Source organism: Nannospalax galili, unplaced genomic scaffold (assembly GCF_000622305.1).
Source record: "Nannospalax galili isolate Female #2095 unplaced genomic scaffold, S.galili_v1.0 scaffold668, whole genome shotgun sequence".
Classification (NCBI taxonomy): domain Eukaryota; kingdom Metazoa; phylum Chordata; class Mammalia; order Rodentia; family Spalacidae; genus Nannospalax; species Nannospalax galili.
Window position 1 is genome coordinate 1417354 of NW_008358090.1, and position 14347 is coordinate 1431700.

Sequence of the window (14347 nt, forward strand, 5' to 3'; positions counted from 1 at the left end):
TGTGGCCACGATCGGGACCTTCTCGAGAGACCTGATTGGCTGAGAGACGTGGGCCTAAGCCTATTAAAACGAGTTAGTTAGTTCAAAGGCTCCTGGGATATTTTGGGGGAGGAAGCGGAAGGAAGCTGCGTAGTGCAGCTGGTGGCTGGAGGAATGGAGGCTGCGGCTGGTGAGTATGGAGGTGGTGGAAGTTTGAAGGTTGGGTCGTAGGCGGACTGAGTGCAGCGTCTTCCTGGTGACGTGCGTAGGAAGTGGTTTGGGAAGCCAGGTCATTCAGTGGCTGTCTTGTCTCTTCGGGATTCGGGAAGCCCTCCGCAGCGTGCTCCTGTCAGTCAGCTGGGTGACGCGGATGCTCAGGCAGGCGGTTGTGACTGCTCTGGGTCGTCAGCCTTCCTCCTCCCGGAGAACCAGAGGCCCAAGGCCTCCTCTCCAGACTCTAGGGTGTAGAGTGCCTTAGTACACAGGCGCCACGTGACTAATAAGGATCCTGTTCTTCTGTGTCTGTTGGAATTAACCGGCAGTTTGTGGATTTCTCACACTCGGGTGCATTCGTACACTGAATCTCGAGTCCACGTGTCTCCAATGATCCCACACACACTTCAGAAGTGAGGCCAGGACAGGTCTGAGGCTTGTAGAACACCTGTCTGAGGACTTTTGCCATTGTTGCCCTCCCGGATGCCCCAACTCCTGTTTCTCTCCAGAGCCCGGGAACCTGGCCGGCGTGCGACACATCATCCTTGTTCTCTCTGGAAAGGGGGGGGTTGGAAAAAGCACCATCTCCACAGAGCTGGCCCTGGCCTTGCGCCACCAGGGCAAGAAGGTGAGACCTTGACTAGTGCTAACATGGGTGCCACCCCACTGTCCCCACACCAGCAGGCCTGGCAAGTTTCTCTCTGTGCCTTAGCATCTCTTTCCTTACAGGTGGGGATCCTGGATGTGGACCTGTGTGGCCCCAGCATCCCACGAATGCTCGGTTCCCAGGGCAAGGCTGTGCACCAGTGTGACCAGGGCTGGGTGCCTGTTTTTGTGGATCAGGAGCAGAGCATCTCCCTCATGTCTGTGGGCTTCCTGCTAGAAAACCCCGATGAGGCTGTGGTGTGGAAAGGTCCCAAAAAGAATGGTAAGGACCTGGAGGGGACAGGTGCTGGTGGCTTCCTACCCTGCCCCTGCCCACTCTTCAGCACTTCTTTACTGAGGCTTCCCTTCCTCTTCTCTTGGCTGCTGACTTTTGGTAATGTTAGACGCCAACCCTGGCCTCTTGGTATTAGAGACTCTGTCCCATGGAAACACCCCAACTTTCCACTCATGCCCACCCAGCAGAGTCTCGTTCCTGTGTTCCTGAGGTGTTGCACACACACTCCATTACAGTCGAGTCAGGCTCTGGAGGTTGTGACATAAGGCCAAGATAGAGAAGCTGTTGCTGGCATTTTTTTTTTTTTTTTTTTTTTTTTTTAAAAACCCTTCCCCCAAGCAACCCCCCCCCCCCCTTTAGAGCGAGTCAGGCTTTGGGGGTTTTGAAATAAGGCCAAAAAAAAAAAGCTTTTGCGGGGCTTTTTTTTTTTTTTTTTTTTTTTTTGTAAAACCATTGCCCATAGCATCCCCAGCTCTCACTTAGGAATGGACCAGTCTACTGAGAACTGCAGCCTCCACACAGGGACCTGAGGTCATGTGGTGTGTGTGGGACAGAGTGCTGATATTGAGTAGCAGGTAGCATTAAACTACCCTGACTGCAGTGAGAGGTTGCCTAGGAAAAACAAGCATGCTCAGGGTAGATGGCCAGCTGCTCCTGGACCCACTGATGAGGTACTCATGGCAGGTCACCTTCTCTGGGCTTGAAGGTACAGAGGCCTTCAGGAAGGTCAAGGTACCATTCTCACGTAGAGTCTTTGTGGGAGCTGGCTACAGCCCTGTTGGGTAGAATATAGAGACAGAGTTTGGTACTGGCGGGGTGGGGGGTGATACAACTGCTGGGAAGCAAGAAATACTTGTGGAGACCAGAGGCCCTGCCTCCCAGCTCTTGTTTGAAAACCATCAGTAGGATACTCACTGCCTCATGTAGCAGGTGGTCCCAGAGTTCCCTGGGAATTGCGCACTAGCAGCTGTTGGAGCCTGGGGCTAGGCTAGGTGGGCCACCCCATGCCCAACCCTTTCTCAGGATCCACTGGTCTTTGGGTTCTTTGCAGCACTGATAAAACAGTTTGTGTCTGATGTGGCCTGGGGGCAGCTCGACTTTCTGGTTGTTGACACACCCCCAGGGACTTCTGATGAGCACATGGCCACTATGGAAGCCCTGCGTCCCTACAGGCCCCTGGGGGCCCTTGTGATCACCACACCACAGGTACCACCAAGCATCCTCATCCCCTTCCACTTCATGTGTGTATGTCACTTTCCTAGCTGGGCTGGGCTGTGGTGGGCCATCCTTCCTGCTCAGTACTTGACCCTGGCTGATTTGTGGCTAACTGGCCCCTCCTGACTCTGACCTGCAGGCGGTGTCTGTAGGGGATGTGAGGCGGGAGCTGACGTTTTGTAGGAAGACTGGGTTGCAAGTAATAGGGGTCGTGGAGAACATGAGTGGCTTCGTCTGCCCACATTGTGCTGTGAGTCTTGGAAGATGAGTGGGCTGTTATGGGACCTGAGGGAATTCAAGACAGGTCAGGCTGGTAGGGGCTTAGAAGAATAGGTCCCCTGCCCACCAATTACTACCTAGGCATTCCCCCTGGACCTGCTATAGATTTTGCCCTGATCCTGGACTTCAGCATGGTGAGTGGGTCTGCAAAGTAGACCTTCATGGCCCATGTCTCCTAGGAGTGCACCAATGTCTTCTCCAGGGGCGGTGGAGAGGAGCTGGCCCAGCTGGCTGGAGTCCCCTTTTTAGGTAAGTCTGGAGAACAAGCCAGCTGGAGCCCCAATTTCCCCTTACCAGGTTTCTGTCCTAGGTGGATCTGACCATGGCGTTGGGGACCTCTCTCTACGTAGGTCCTTTGAGTCTTATCTGGGCTGCCCCCTACCCAGCTGCAGTTCTGAGAATACATCTGTCAGGGTGAGAGATCATGTGAGGCCAATCTTGGGTGCTGAAAAGACAACAGCTTCAGTTCCTGACGGGGGCAGTATATGGACACTCCTCACACTCCACAGTCACCTTTCAGGCCTCTTTATTCATTTCAGAGGCAGGATGTGTGGGTGAGCACATACTGTCGTGTACATGTGGAAGTCAGAGGACAACTTGTAGGGGTCAGTTCTCTCCTTCTACCATGTGGGTCCTAGAGATTGAACTCAAGTTCAAGGCTTGGCAGAAAGCACCTTTACCCACTGAGCCATCTCACCAGTCCCTTCCTTACTCCTTCTGTTGTTGCAGGCTCTGTTCCCTTGGACCCTGAGCTTACCAGGAGCCTGGAGGAGGGCCGTGACTTCATGCAAGAGTTCCCCAAGAGTTCTGCATTCCCTGCACTCACCTCCATAGCCCAGAAAGTTTTGAATGGGATACCTGCTCTGTTTTCCTGACAGGCAGCCCCACAACTGTGTCCTGGTGCTGCTCTGGGCTCTGGTCACAGCCTATGAGAACTTGGGGAACAGAGGTCCACTGGACTGGTCCTGGGACCTGAGTGGCTAGCCTGGGCAATGGCTGGTCTTAGTAGCTGCTTCTATGCAGAGATCTCCCTGTGTGGGCCCTAGTAGCATTTTCTAGTAGTGTTTAAGAAGAATTTGCCAACAGCAGCTCCACCAGGCCAGCATGTGGCTAAGGGGATGATTTGGATCCTTGTGTCTTAAGTTAGCAGCCTTACCACCAGCCCATGGGCTTTGTCCAGTCCTGGTCACCTCTGTGCCCCAAATGGACAGGCTGCCCTGACAGCCACACTGTGCATGAGCTCACCAGTACTTTGGCATCCTGGGTGACCCTGTGTCCCCAGAACCCTGAGAGCCTATGAGTGCTCTGCCATCAAGTATCTTGTGAGGCACTGTATGGTTCACAGGTACATCTGGTAACTTTACAGGAATCTGCCATTAAATGTGTCACACAGCTTTGTGATGAGTCCAGCATCCAGATACTTCCGTCCTCAATGGTGAGGTGGCTTTTCCTTCCAAAACTAGATCAGCCAGTATTAGATTCTTTATCCAGGCTCCTGAGGACTCCCTGGGCATGTGTGTCTTATCTTGGGGCTGGGTGATGTATTTTGTTTTACCAGAAACCTATGCGTGGCCCTGCTAGGCACACTGCTGAAGGCCTGAGGCAGCCTAAAGCCAGAGGAGGCAAGTTCAAAGGTGAGGGACCCTTTTGGAAGATCAGGAAAGAAAGCCTGATGAGTGTTCCTTCCTAGGACAAAGCTCAGGTCTCCAGAGGCAACTCAGGGCCTGGGGATCTTACAGGGGATGGTTCCTGCAGCCAGGTGGGAAGGCAGTGACAAGTGTCCCCAGCTCCCACCAGTTCCCATCAGAGTGAATTGTGATTGTGCTCCTGCCCCCAGCACACACTAGTGTTGCCCAAGAGAGTAATGACCTCTATACCTGTGCAGTGGCTATGTGGGATCAGAACACCACCTGTGAAAACCATGCCTGGTCCCTATATGATGCCCTGAGTGGGAGGGACAAGATGCCAACATTTTGAAAGACTGTTCTTTAGGTTGGAGGAAAGGGTTCAGAGAAGCCCAAGAAGGTATGGACATAGCAGGATCTGGGCCAGGATAGGGGGTCACAAATGTTCCCAACACCAGCAAGACACAGGCCTGGGCTTGAGCAGAACCAAGAAAGGATAGAAGGGGCAAGGAAAGAGGACAGGGAGACCACAGACCACCCTCCCCAAGTACATTTAAAGTCAAAATCTATGCTTAGTGCTTGCTTTTAATTGTTGCCAGCAAGGAGAGCTGCTGAGCTCTCCTCAGGCCCTTGGGCACCTGGCCCATGCCCACCCATTCTTAGTTCAAGCCAAGTAGCTGCCAGGACTACCTAGCATCCAGGAAGTAAACAGTCCAGGACCTGTCCCCTAGAGCTGGCCAGTTGTTTTCCCCCCAGGCTGTGGAAGCCAACTTATTCTGGTGGTAAGGCCCTGTCCTGACTGACTGCAGGGCAGTGCCTGGCCAGACTAGGTCAATAGCTGATCTAGCAGTGTGCAAAATGGGCTTCACGGATGTCCCTCAGGTCGAGGCCTGCGATGTTGGCAGGGCCAGCACAGGTAATGTTGTTATAGGTATACACGGGCTGGCAGTCGTCCCCCTCACAGACAGTCTGAACAAAGCGGGGAACAATACTGGGGTTCTGCAGGGCAAAATCTCTTAGTACCTTCAGGTGACAACGGCAGTCCCAGGGGTTGCCATCAAGCCACAGGCGTTCTAGGCTAGACTGCGGCAAGAAGGTCTGCAAGGAGTTATTCTTGAGGTTGAGGTAGCGCAACTGTCCCAGTGGTGAGAAGAGGCCTTCAGGCAGTGCCTCCAGGCAGTTGTGGGAGATGTCCAGCCAAAAGGCCCTCTGCAGGGGGCCCAGGACATCTGCAGACAGCACTGACAGCCGGTTGTGGGAGAGGAGCAGGTACTCCAGCTGACCAAGACCCTGGAAAAGCCTGGGGTGCAAATGTGTGAGCTGGTTGGTGGTAAGATCGAGCTCTAGGAGCTCTGGGAATCCTGCCAGACTCTGCTCCTCAATGCTAGAGATGCTGTTGCCCCTGAGGAAGAGCCTGCGCAACCCTGTTAGGCCAGCAAAGGTATGCAGGCGGATGTGGCCCAGACAGCTGTGCTCCAGGTGCAGGCTGTGCAGTTTGCCCAAGCCCTGGAACACCTGTTCTGGGAGGCTTCGCAGGCAGTTGCCAGAGAGGTTCATGACAGCCACATTGAAGAGGCCAAAGAAGGCACCCACCTTGACCTCCTGGATCTGGTTATCATTGAGCGTCAGCACCTCCAGCTGCCCCAGGCCCTCAAATGTCTTCTCAGCTAGCTGCCGGATACGGTTGTGGCCAAGCTGCAGCTCCTCCAGGAAATGTAGGTCTTTGAAGGTACGTGGCCGCAAGCTGGCAATGGCATTGTGTGCCAGGCGCAGGACATGCAGGCCCAATAGACCGGGGAAGGTGTCTTCCAGGAGGCCAGCCACTCGGTTGTGGGACAGGTCCAGCCAACGCAGTGCCTTCATGCCGAGGAAGGCACCAGGGGCCACAGCTGTGATAAGGTTGCGGTCCAGGTACAGCTTCTGTAGCCGGGGCAAGTGCACAAACACATTGGTTTTGATGCTGCGTAGTGCATTCCTGCTCAGATCCAGCTCCTGCAGCTCTCCCAAGCCACAGAAGAGTGCTGGCTGCAGGTAGACCAACTTGTTGCCAGCCAGCACCAGCTCATGGAGGTTGCCTAGGCCCTGGAATACAGTGTCAGGCAGTACCACCAGGCTGTTCCAGCCCAGGTTGAGGTCCCAGAGGTGGGTGAGGCCCCGGAACAGGCCCTCCTCCAGCCGGCCCAGCTGGTTGTTGCCCAGGCTGAGCGAGGCAAGGCCAGGGGTGTGTGTGAACAAGCTGGGTGCCAGGCTCCGGAGTTGGTTCCGCTCCAGATGCAAATGGTATAGGTTCTTTAGGCCCAGAAGCGCCTCTGGCTCCAAGCTGCTCAACCAGCTGCCCTGCAAGTTGAGGAAGTCCAGGCTAGACAGATTTTGGAAGGCCGCTGAGGGAATCAAGGAGAGGTTGTTGCCATCAAGCCACAGGGCCCTGGTGCCAACTGGGATGCCATCAGGCAGCTGTGTGAGGTTCCTCGCACCACAGAAGACGCTGAGCTCATCCGTGTAATCATCATAACTGCAGGTACAGATGACTGGACATGGGGGGCCCTCAGAATCTGCTGCTGCTCCGGTCTTTGTTCCCTGCAGGCCACAAGGGCCCAGTGCCACCCAGGAAGCCAGAAGTACCACCAGGGCTGGGCCTCCTGTGGGGAGAGGGGCTTGGCAAGGTGGCGCTCGGGAGCCTGTGGCCCTATAATGTAAGCCAAACCCTGGACTTTCCAGGCTACATCATAGCAAGAAAAGGATGTCATTTGTGTACTAAAACATGGTCCCCCCCACTTTGATACCAAGCAGACACTGGCAAGACAGCCAAGTCCTCTGTTCTGAAAAAACTTCACTTTCCCAACCCATAGGTCCAGCAAGTAGTGGTCCCATCTCACTGCAGGGGCAATGAGGGTTTGAGTTCTCCATTTTACCCTGGCCATGGCACAGGCAGGCAGCCTGAGCCCTGGTTACTAGGCCTTATGGCAGTCTGTGTCCTCTGGGACATACACCCCAGCCAGGCTAAGAAACGGAACCAAGCTGCTGGCCAAGACCTGACTGTTCTCAGAATATTCTGGAATAGACACCAACAGTATATCCATTTTGGGTCCTCTGACTGGACAGTGAGCTGGACACCCTCTACCAGTTGGGCCCATAGATGAAAGCATACAACTTACTTGCTCCCCATTTTATGTGAGCTGTAACCTCTGCTGGCCAAAAAGTAGGGTCTAGGCCTCAGAACAGTGGGAACCCAGACTATTCACTTGACATCAAGCCTCAGGGACCTGGCTGAGATCTGGCCAGCACCCCAGAAACAGTACTCCAAATCCAAATCCACCTCTGTGCTCAGCACTCCAGCTCAGGTTGGGCAGTACCATTCTAGGCCTAAGTAGTGCCTCTGCTATTGACAGGGTAGTGGTGGCTCTGGAGTGAGATTTGGGGGGAATGCCCCAGGTATCAGGATGGTATGCCAGAAATGGGCAAGGAGTAAGACATTGACTCCTACTCATCCAGGACGAGGCCCCTGAGGGGAACAGTAACCAGGAGAGTGGGGTGGGCTATGGATGGCATTTCATCCCTGTAAGACCACAAGGTAGGGTTGTGGGGAGCACTAATCTCCATTTCTGTACCTTGTTGAACCCAAGGGTTGGCACTTGTTCCTGCCTACCCTACCTTCATTTGGCCCTCCCTTCCCTGTGCCGCCACCGAGGGAAGGAGGAAGAAAGGAACAGAGACCTCCTGGTGCTAGGCTCAATTGTATCCAAGACCCAACCCAGAGTCCCCACCTGACCACCCAAGTGCCTGCTGCAGCTTCTCACAGTAAGCTCAGGGTTGTGGGCTGGCTACCCTCAGAGTAAATGGCAGGGGACTCTGGCTCCTCACCTGTCCTCAGGGCCATCATGCCTTGTGCAGAGCGGGCTACAAGCAGGCAATGAGCAAGGGCTGTTGCAGTGCTGTGCTGCTGCCCCACTGCCGTAGGCTGGCCCTGCCCCACACTCCAGCTCCGTTAACCCTCTTGTGCTGGGTGGCCAGTGTCGTCAGCAAGTCCCCTGAGTGCAAACAGTGCAAGGAAGGGCGTAGGGGGCGGGGCTTTGTCTGCCCCAAAGCTGCCCTCAGAACCTGAGTAGAATGTAGTGGGACTCTGAAGGCTGCTGTACCCTGTGCCCCCTGTGGTTAGGTTTGGGGGTGGAACTTGTAGAGCTACCCTCTTCCTCTCCACCCCTGCCCAAGTAACGTTAGGATCTGGTTGGCAAGGAAGGTTTGGGGGACCTGGTCTCCTAGTAGGTTCAGCCAAGGTGGGAGTACCACTGGGTAGCTCCTGGGTTCCTGGGGATCCCCCAACTGACCCCCAGACTGAGCAGGTGGCTGTGTCAGGGTTAAGCAGTTGCTGCCCTGTTTCCCAAGGCCCCTCCTGTCTGTCCAGCACTGGGGTTTCCTAACAGCCTCAGTGGGTCCCACCATTTGTGTTTCTCAGGCCCAGGGCTTTGTCCAGGGCCCAGCTTCAGCTCTCCTATGGCCTCAAGGTCAGCTGATGTCTGGCCATGGTCGCTGCCCGTCCCCCAGGCCTCTTCTAGGAACACCTGGCAGGGCCACCAGCCACTTCATGTTTGCTTTCCCCAGCACTATTCTCCTAGGAAAGGCTGGCAGGAAGACAGTGGGGCACCCAAGCCCTATTGGCCAACGGCCAGTCAGCCTCCACCGGCTGCCCTCCTCATGGCCTGTCTACCCATTACTCCCCTGTGTGCAAACACCCTGGGTGAGGTGAGGGGAGAAACCTGCTTATTGGGCCCTCATGCTGACCCTGGCTCCATTTACCTGCCAGAGCCACATCTCAGCTTCCTCCTCCAGGGCAGCCTGGCTGACTCCACAGCTCAGCAAACCCTGCTTTGAGCTGTCCCTTTGCCCTGCCTGGGATGGTGGGAATGTACACAGGAGGGGCCAGGAAAGGCAGTGCTGGGTCTGAGGAGGGACAGCTTCTTGAGGGGTTGGAAGACATCGAGACCTACCTCTGAGCAGGCAGGAGTAGTAGACAAGTCTGGTCTGGATTGGGCAGTAGGACAGTAACTTCCACCATGCTACCTCGTCTCCAGGACATTTTCCAGGACAATCCTCAACCTCTCTTCTGAGAAATTATAGATCGGCAAGGAGAAAGGCCCCGCCCAGAGCCACAGAGCAGTTTACACAGCAAAAGTGCGGCTTCAGCAGGGCTTCGGGGCCAGTGGCCAGCCTCAGCCTCTGTTGAGAACAGGGGCCAGGTAGGAGTGAGTCTCCAGGTAGACTGGGAAAGGGGTCAGTGTCCCTGCTGTTTCACTTTGGGTCTGGATCACTTCCTGTCTATCCCAAGTCCAGTTTCATGTGGTTTGGACGCCCTACAAGGCTTTCAACAGCTTGGTTAGAACCACATCAACGTTCTGAACCCTGTGGCCACACAGAAGCACATGGAGCCCCCCACCATGCCCCATCCCCCCCTTCAACAGCCCAACCGTTCTGTCCAGCTTTACCCCCTGGTGTCTTTCCTCGGGCTGATGCCTATCCCTGAGCATGCTGGGTCTACTTCCTCAGACATCCAAGTGAGATGCAGGCATCCTGGTGCATCTGTTCTGGCTGGACACTCACCATTCCCTCCAGGGCTGTTTGCCAGTGGTGCTGTGGACCACAACTGTGAGGCCTGTGAGGCACATGTGTGTTTCTGTGGGGGCAGGACTCAAGGGGCCACCGGACAGTGCATGTCTTCCCTAAAACTTCTGTCTTTATATGTTGCTCCATTTTTTTCTTGACCCCTGGTGAGACAGCACTACCTGTTTTAGCACATTTTAACCTCTTGTCAATTTCTGTCAGGTTGTCTATCAGTATGAGATTTTTTTTTTCATTCCAGATGCAAGTCCTGTCAGGAGTGTCACAAGTGTTCTTCTCTTGCACTATGGCTAGGCTTCTCATTCTCATGGTACTAGGATGGAACCCCAGGGCCGTGTATATGCAAGGCAAGTACTTTAGCACCCCTATACACTCCCCCCCCGCCACAGTTTTTTTTACTCTTTGGGTTTTTTAGGGGGAGGGGGACAGGATCTCATTGTGTAGCCCTAGCTGGCCTGATACTGTGAAGACCAGGCTGACCTGAAACTCACAGAAATCCCCATCTGTCTCCTGAATGCTGGAATTAAAGGTGTACACCACCACACCCAGCATTTTCTGTTTGTGAGACAGGGTCTCATGTAGCTCAAGCTGACCTTGGAACTCCTGATTCTGCTGCCTCCACCTCCTAAATCCTGGGATTACAGGCCTGTGCTTTTTATGGTTTGTTGTTTTTTTAATTTATTTTTATATGTGTTTTGCCTTCATGTAAGAACACCAGCGCAATACCAGCAGAGGCCAGAAGAGGACTAGGATCCCCTGGAACTGGAGTTAAGGATGAGTGTTAGCCAGCATGTGAGTGATGGGAACTGAACCCAGGTCCTCTGCAAGAACAGCCATCTCTGAGTCATCTCTCCAGATCCTTAGATTTTTGAGAGAGGGTCTTACTACATGGTGTAGGCTGGCCTTAAATTCACAGTGATCCTCCTGCCTCAGCCTCTGAAGTGCTGTGATTACAGATGTGCACCACCACGCCCAGTTGATCCTTAAAACAATTATGTAGTTGATCAGACACTAGTTTTGAGGCCTGTTTCCACTTAGACTTGAACTCATGTTCTTCTGAGGTACCTCATAGTAGCTGTTTTATAATCTTCCCTGTTACCATGGGCTATCACATGTATCACTGGCTATGTGTGAGAGTAGCTGCCTGGAAAATGACTGCCTCAGCTCCACAGACAGCCATCACTGCTCCTCCTTAGTTCACACGCCAGGACCTTCCATTATGTGTCTCCTGTGCAGCAGCCAGTTTTGTGGGCTTTGCAGGCAATTCAAACATTTGGGTGGCAGGGTCCTCCTACCGCCTTCAAAGGCAGTGTGGCTCTGTTCACTGCATTTTCATAAATTCTGAGGGAGCCATCAGGTTTCTAAAACACATCCAGATGTGCTACATTCTGGGCTGTGTTGCCAGGGTTCATACCTTCACAACATTGAGTCTTGCAACCCGCAAACATACAAGATTTCCTTTTAAAAAGATGTATACTTTTTCTCAGTAGTTATAAACATTTTTAGGTTTCCATATATATGGAAATATATAGTGTGTATATTAAGAATATGTATATATGGAAAGTGTTTTTTATATATATATATATGTAGTGTATGCCTGCATGTAAGTGCACCTATGTCATGCAATGTCTGTGGAGGTCAGAAGGCGGCATCAGATCCCCTGGTTAGCCACCATGTGGGTGTTGGGACTCAAACATGGGTCCTCTGCAAGAGCAGTCAGTGTTCTTAACTGCTAAGCCATCTCTCCAGCCCGATTTCCCAAAATGTTTTTATACTATTCTTTTTTTTCTTGACTTTTTGGAGTTTTATCCATTTTTCTTTTGAAACAGGGTCTCATGCTGGCCTTGAACTCCTGATCTTCTTTCCTTCACCTTCACCTCCAGGTGCTGGGATCACAAGTACACTGTCTCTGCTCAGCTTTGTTTTGTTTTGGAAACAGGTACTCTAGCCCCGGTTGGCCTTTAACAGAAATCTCCTGACTCTGCTTTTTTTTTTTCGGTCTTTTTTGAGACAGGGTTTCCCTGTAGCCCCAGCTGTCCTGGAACTATGAAGACCAGGCTGGCCTTGAACTCACAGAGATCCGCCTGCCTCTGCCTCCGGAGTGCTGGGATTAAAGGCGTGCGACACCCCAACCACTGACTCTGCCTTTCAAATGCTGGGACTGTAGACATAGTCACCACACACTGCTCTTACATTTTCTGTATTTCTCTTTAACTGTTGGGATAACAGTATAAACCAGCCTGTGGCCTTAATATCCTTCCTTTTGAAATAGCTTTATGGACATATAACTTCCAGACCTAAAGCTAACTTCTGGACAAGTCAGTGGTTTCAGTCACCATGTATGTGGACTTATGCAGCTGCACCCAGTACTGTTGGTGTATCCTCTTCTCTGTGTAGTCCACAGTGAACCATTCATTGTGAGGTTCTCTACAATGTGGTACATCACCATATCAGTGCTTTGATCTTTGTTGCCAAGTAACACTATTCACAGAACACGTATTTTGGTTCACTCACTGAGATACTTGGATTGTTTCCATCCTGGTATTCTCCCTTGTGGAAAGGTGTAAAGACTTTTAATTGGGCTGTGTTCTTTTTTTATGATTTATTTTGATTTTATGGTGTATGAGCATTTTGCTCATATGTATGTGTACCTACATTGTGAATGGTGCCCACAGAGGCTAGAAGAGGGCGGTGGAGCCCCTGAAACTTGAGTTAGACACAGTTGTTAGCCACCATATGGGTTCTGGGAATAGAACTCCAGTTTTCCACAGGAGCAGCAAGTATTCTTAACTGCTGAGCCATCTCTCCAGCTCCTGAGTCGTGTTCTTATAATTGTGTTCCAAGACTTTATTATGGATTCAAGATTATCATCACAAATCATCAGATATAAGATTGGTCATTTTTCCCAGTCTGTAGCTTTTTGGTTTCTGTTGTCTTTTTAATGCAAATTTCATTTAAAAAATATTTTAATATTTTATGTGTATGAATGTATTGCCTGCATGTATGTGAGTGCACCACAAAGGTCTGAAGGGGGCTTCGGATTCCCCTGGAACTGGAGTTATGGACGGTTCGAGCCGCCATCTGGGTGCTGGGAATCGAACCCAGCACCGCAGATTTCTCATTTAAATGAAGTAAATCAATTTGTTTTTCTTATGGCTCAAGACCTGTGTGTCACACCTGAGAACTTTGCCTAGCCCATGATCCTGTATTTTCTACTACTAGTTCCACTAAATGTTTGATACCTTTAGCTCTTTAATCCTATGATGCAATTTGAATTAACGTACTCATGTGATGTGAGATAAAGGTTCATATTTTCCTGTACACATGTCCAGGTCTTCCAGCACATCTGTTGAGAAGATTGTTCTTGGCATCCAACAAAGGAAAATCAATTGACCATAAGCATAAGTGTTTATTCTCTATTCTACTTCAGAGTGTGATGCCACGCCTGTCCTTGCACCACTCCATACTTCATTATTGTGACTTTCTAGCTACAGAGACTCAAAGATCCTATAATCTTAGGGTTTGTTTTTTTTTCAAAGTTGTTTTGGCTCATCTACATTCTTTGAATTTCTATATAACTTTAGAACTGGCTTGTTACTCTCTCAAAAGCCTGCTGAGGGGGCTGGAGAGATGGCTCAGTGGTTAAGAGCACTGACTGCTCTTGCAGAGGACCTGGGTTCGATTCCCAGCACCCACATAGTGGCTATGAACTGTCCTTGACTCCAGTTCCAGGGGAATCCAAAGCCCTCTTCTGACCTCCGCAGCATTGCACGACATGGGTACACTCACATACATGCAGGCAATAGACTCATACACATAAAATAAAAATAATATTTTTTTTAAAGCCTGCTCAGATTCTGCTAGGGGCTGCACTAGATCTGAAGATCAGTTTCTGGAGAGCTGTTATCTTAGTCATCTCATCAACGAACATGGACATCTGCCTATTGGTTTAGATCATTCATTTAGCAATGCTTTGCAATATTCCATTTGTAAATCATATGCTAGTAGTGGTTCCTCAATATTTGATTTTTAATGCTACTGAGAATTGAGTTTTTATTTCATTTTGGATTATTAGTATGAAGAAATACAGTGAACTTGCCTTTATTCATCTTGCATCTCAGAACTTTGCTCAACTCATTAATTCCAATGTGAAGATATATTCCTTAGGATTTGCTACATGTAGGGTTGTGTCATTTATAAGGATGGTCATCTTCTCCTTACCATTGTTTATACAACCTGGCATGATTTTTATGACTTACTGTAGTAGTCTGTGAGGTAGCAAGAGTAGATGTCCTTGCCTTGCCCTTGTGTAGGGAAGAATTCAGTCATTTGTGATTAACTATGGTGCTGGTTGGATTCTCCTTACAAAAGCTGTGTAAATTTCCCAGAAATGTTCACATCCTGATCCCTGAAATCTATGACTGTTAAAGTGGCAGAGGGAATTAACATTAGTGAGATCATCAGGATCTCCCAGGTGAAGTCA

At 51.1% G+C, this 14347-nt stretch overlaps 2 protein-coding genes across 5 annotated transcripts; one reads left to right on the forward strand and one right to left on the reverse strand.

Moving 5' to 3' along the window:
- The first annotated feature begins 76 nt into the window (after positions 1–76).
- Nubp2 (nucleotide binding protein 2) lies at positions 77–4024 on the forward strand. Of its 4 annotated transcripts, none has more exons than XM_008856209.2 (7): positions 77–169; positions 702–820; positions 922–1120; positions 2256–2338; positions 2487–2597; positions 2806–2875; positions 3356–4024. In XM_008856209.2, the coding sequence occupies exons 1-7, from the start codon at positions 154–156 to the stop codon at positions 3499–3501; spliced, it is 744 nt and encodes a 247-aa protein (XP_008854431.1). In that variant the 5' UTR covers positions 77–153; the 3' UTR covers positions 3502–4024. The 4 variants fall into 4 exon arrangements, with proteins under 4 accessions (XP_008854431.1, XP_008854430.1, XP_008854435.1 ...); XM_008856208.2 differs by having other exon boundaries at positions 2184–2338; positions 3356–4023; XM_008856213.2 differs by lacking the exon at positions 2806–2875 and having other exon boundaries at positions 2184–2338.
- On the reverse strand, positions 3354–9655 carry Igfals (insulin like growth factor binding protein acid labile subunit). The gene is made up of 3 exons (XM_029557733.1): positions 9237–9655; positions 8113–8279; positions 3354–6890 (listed from the first exon to the last, which is right to left on the reverse strand). Exons 2-3 carry the CDS (start codon positions 8129–8131, stop codon positions 5095–5097), a joined length of 1815 nt encoding a protein of 604 aa, XP_029413593.1. The 5' UTR covers positions 8132–8279; positions 9237–9655; the 3' UTR covers positions 3354–5094.
- Positions 9656–14347: the final 4692 nt, after the last annotated feature.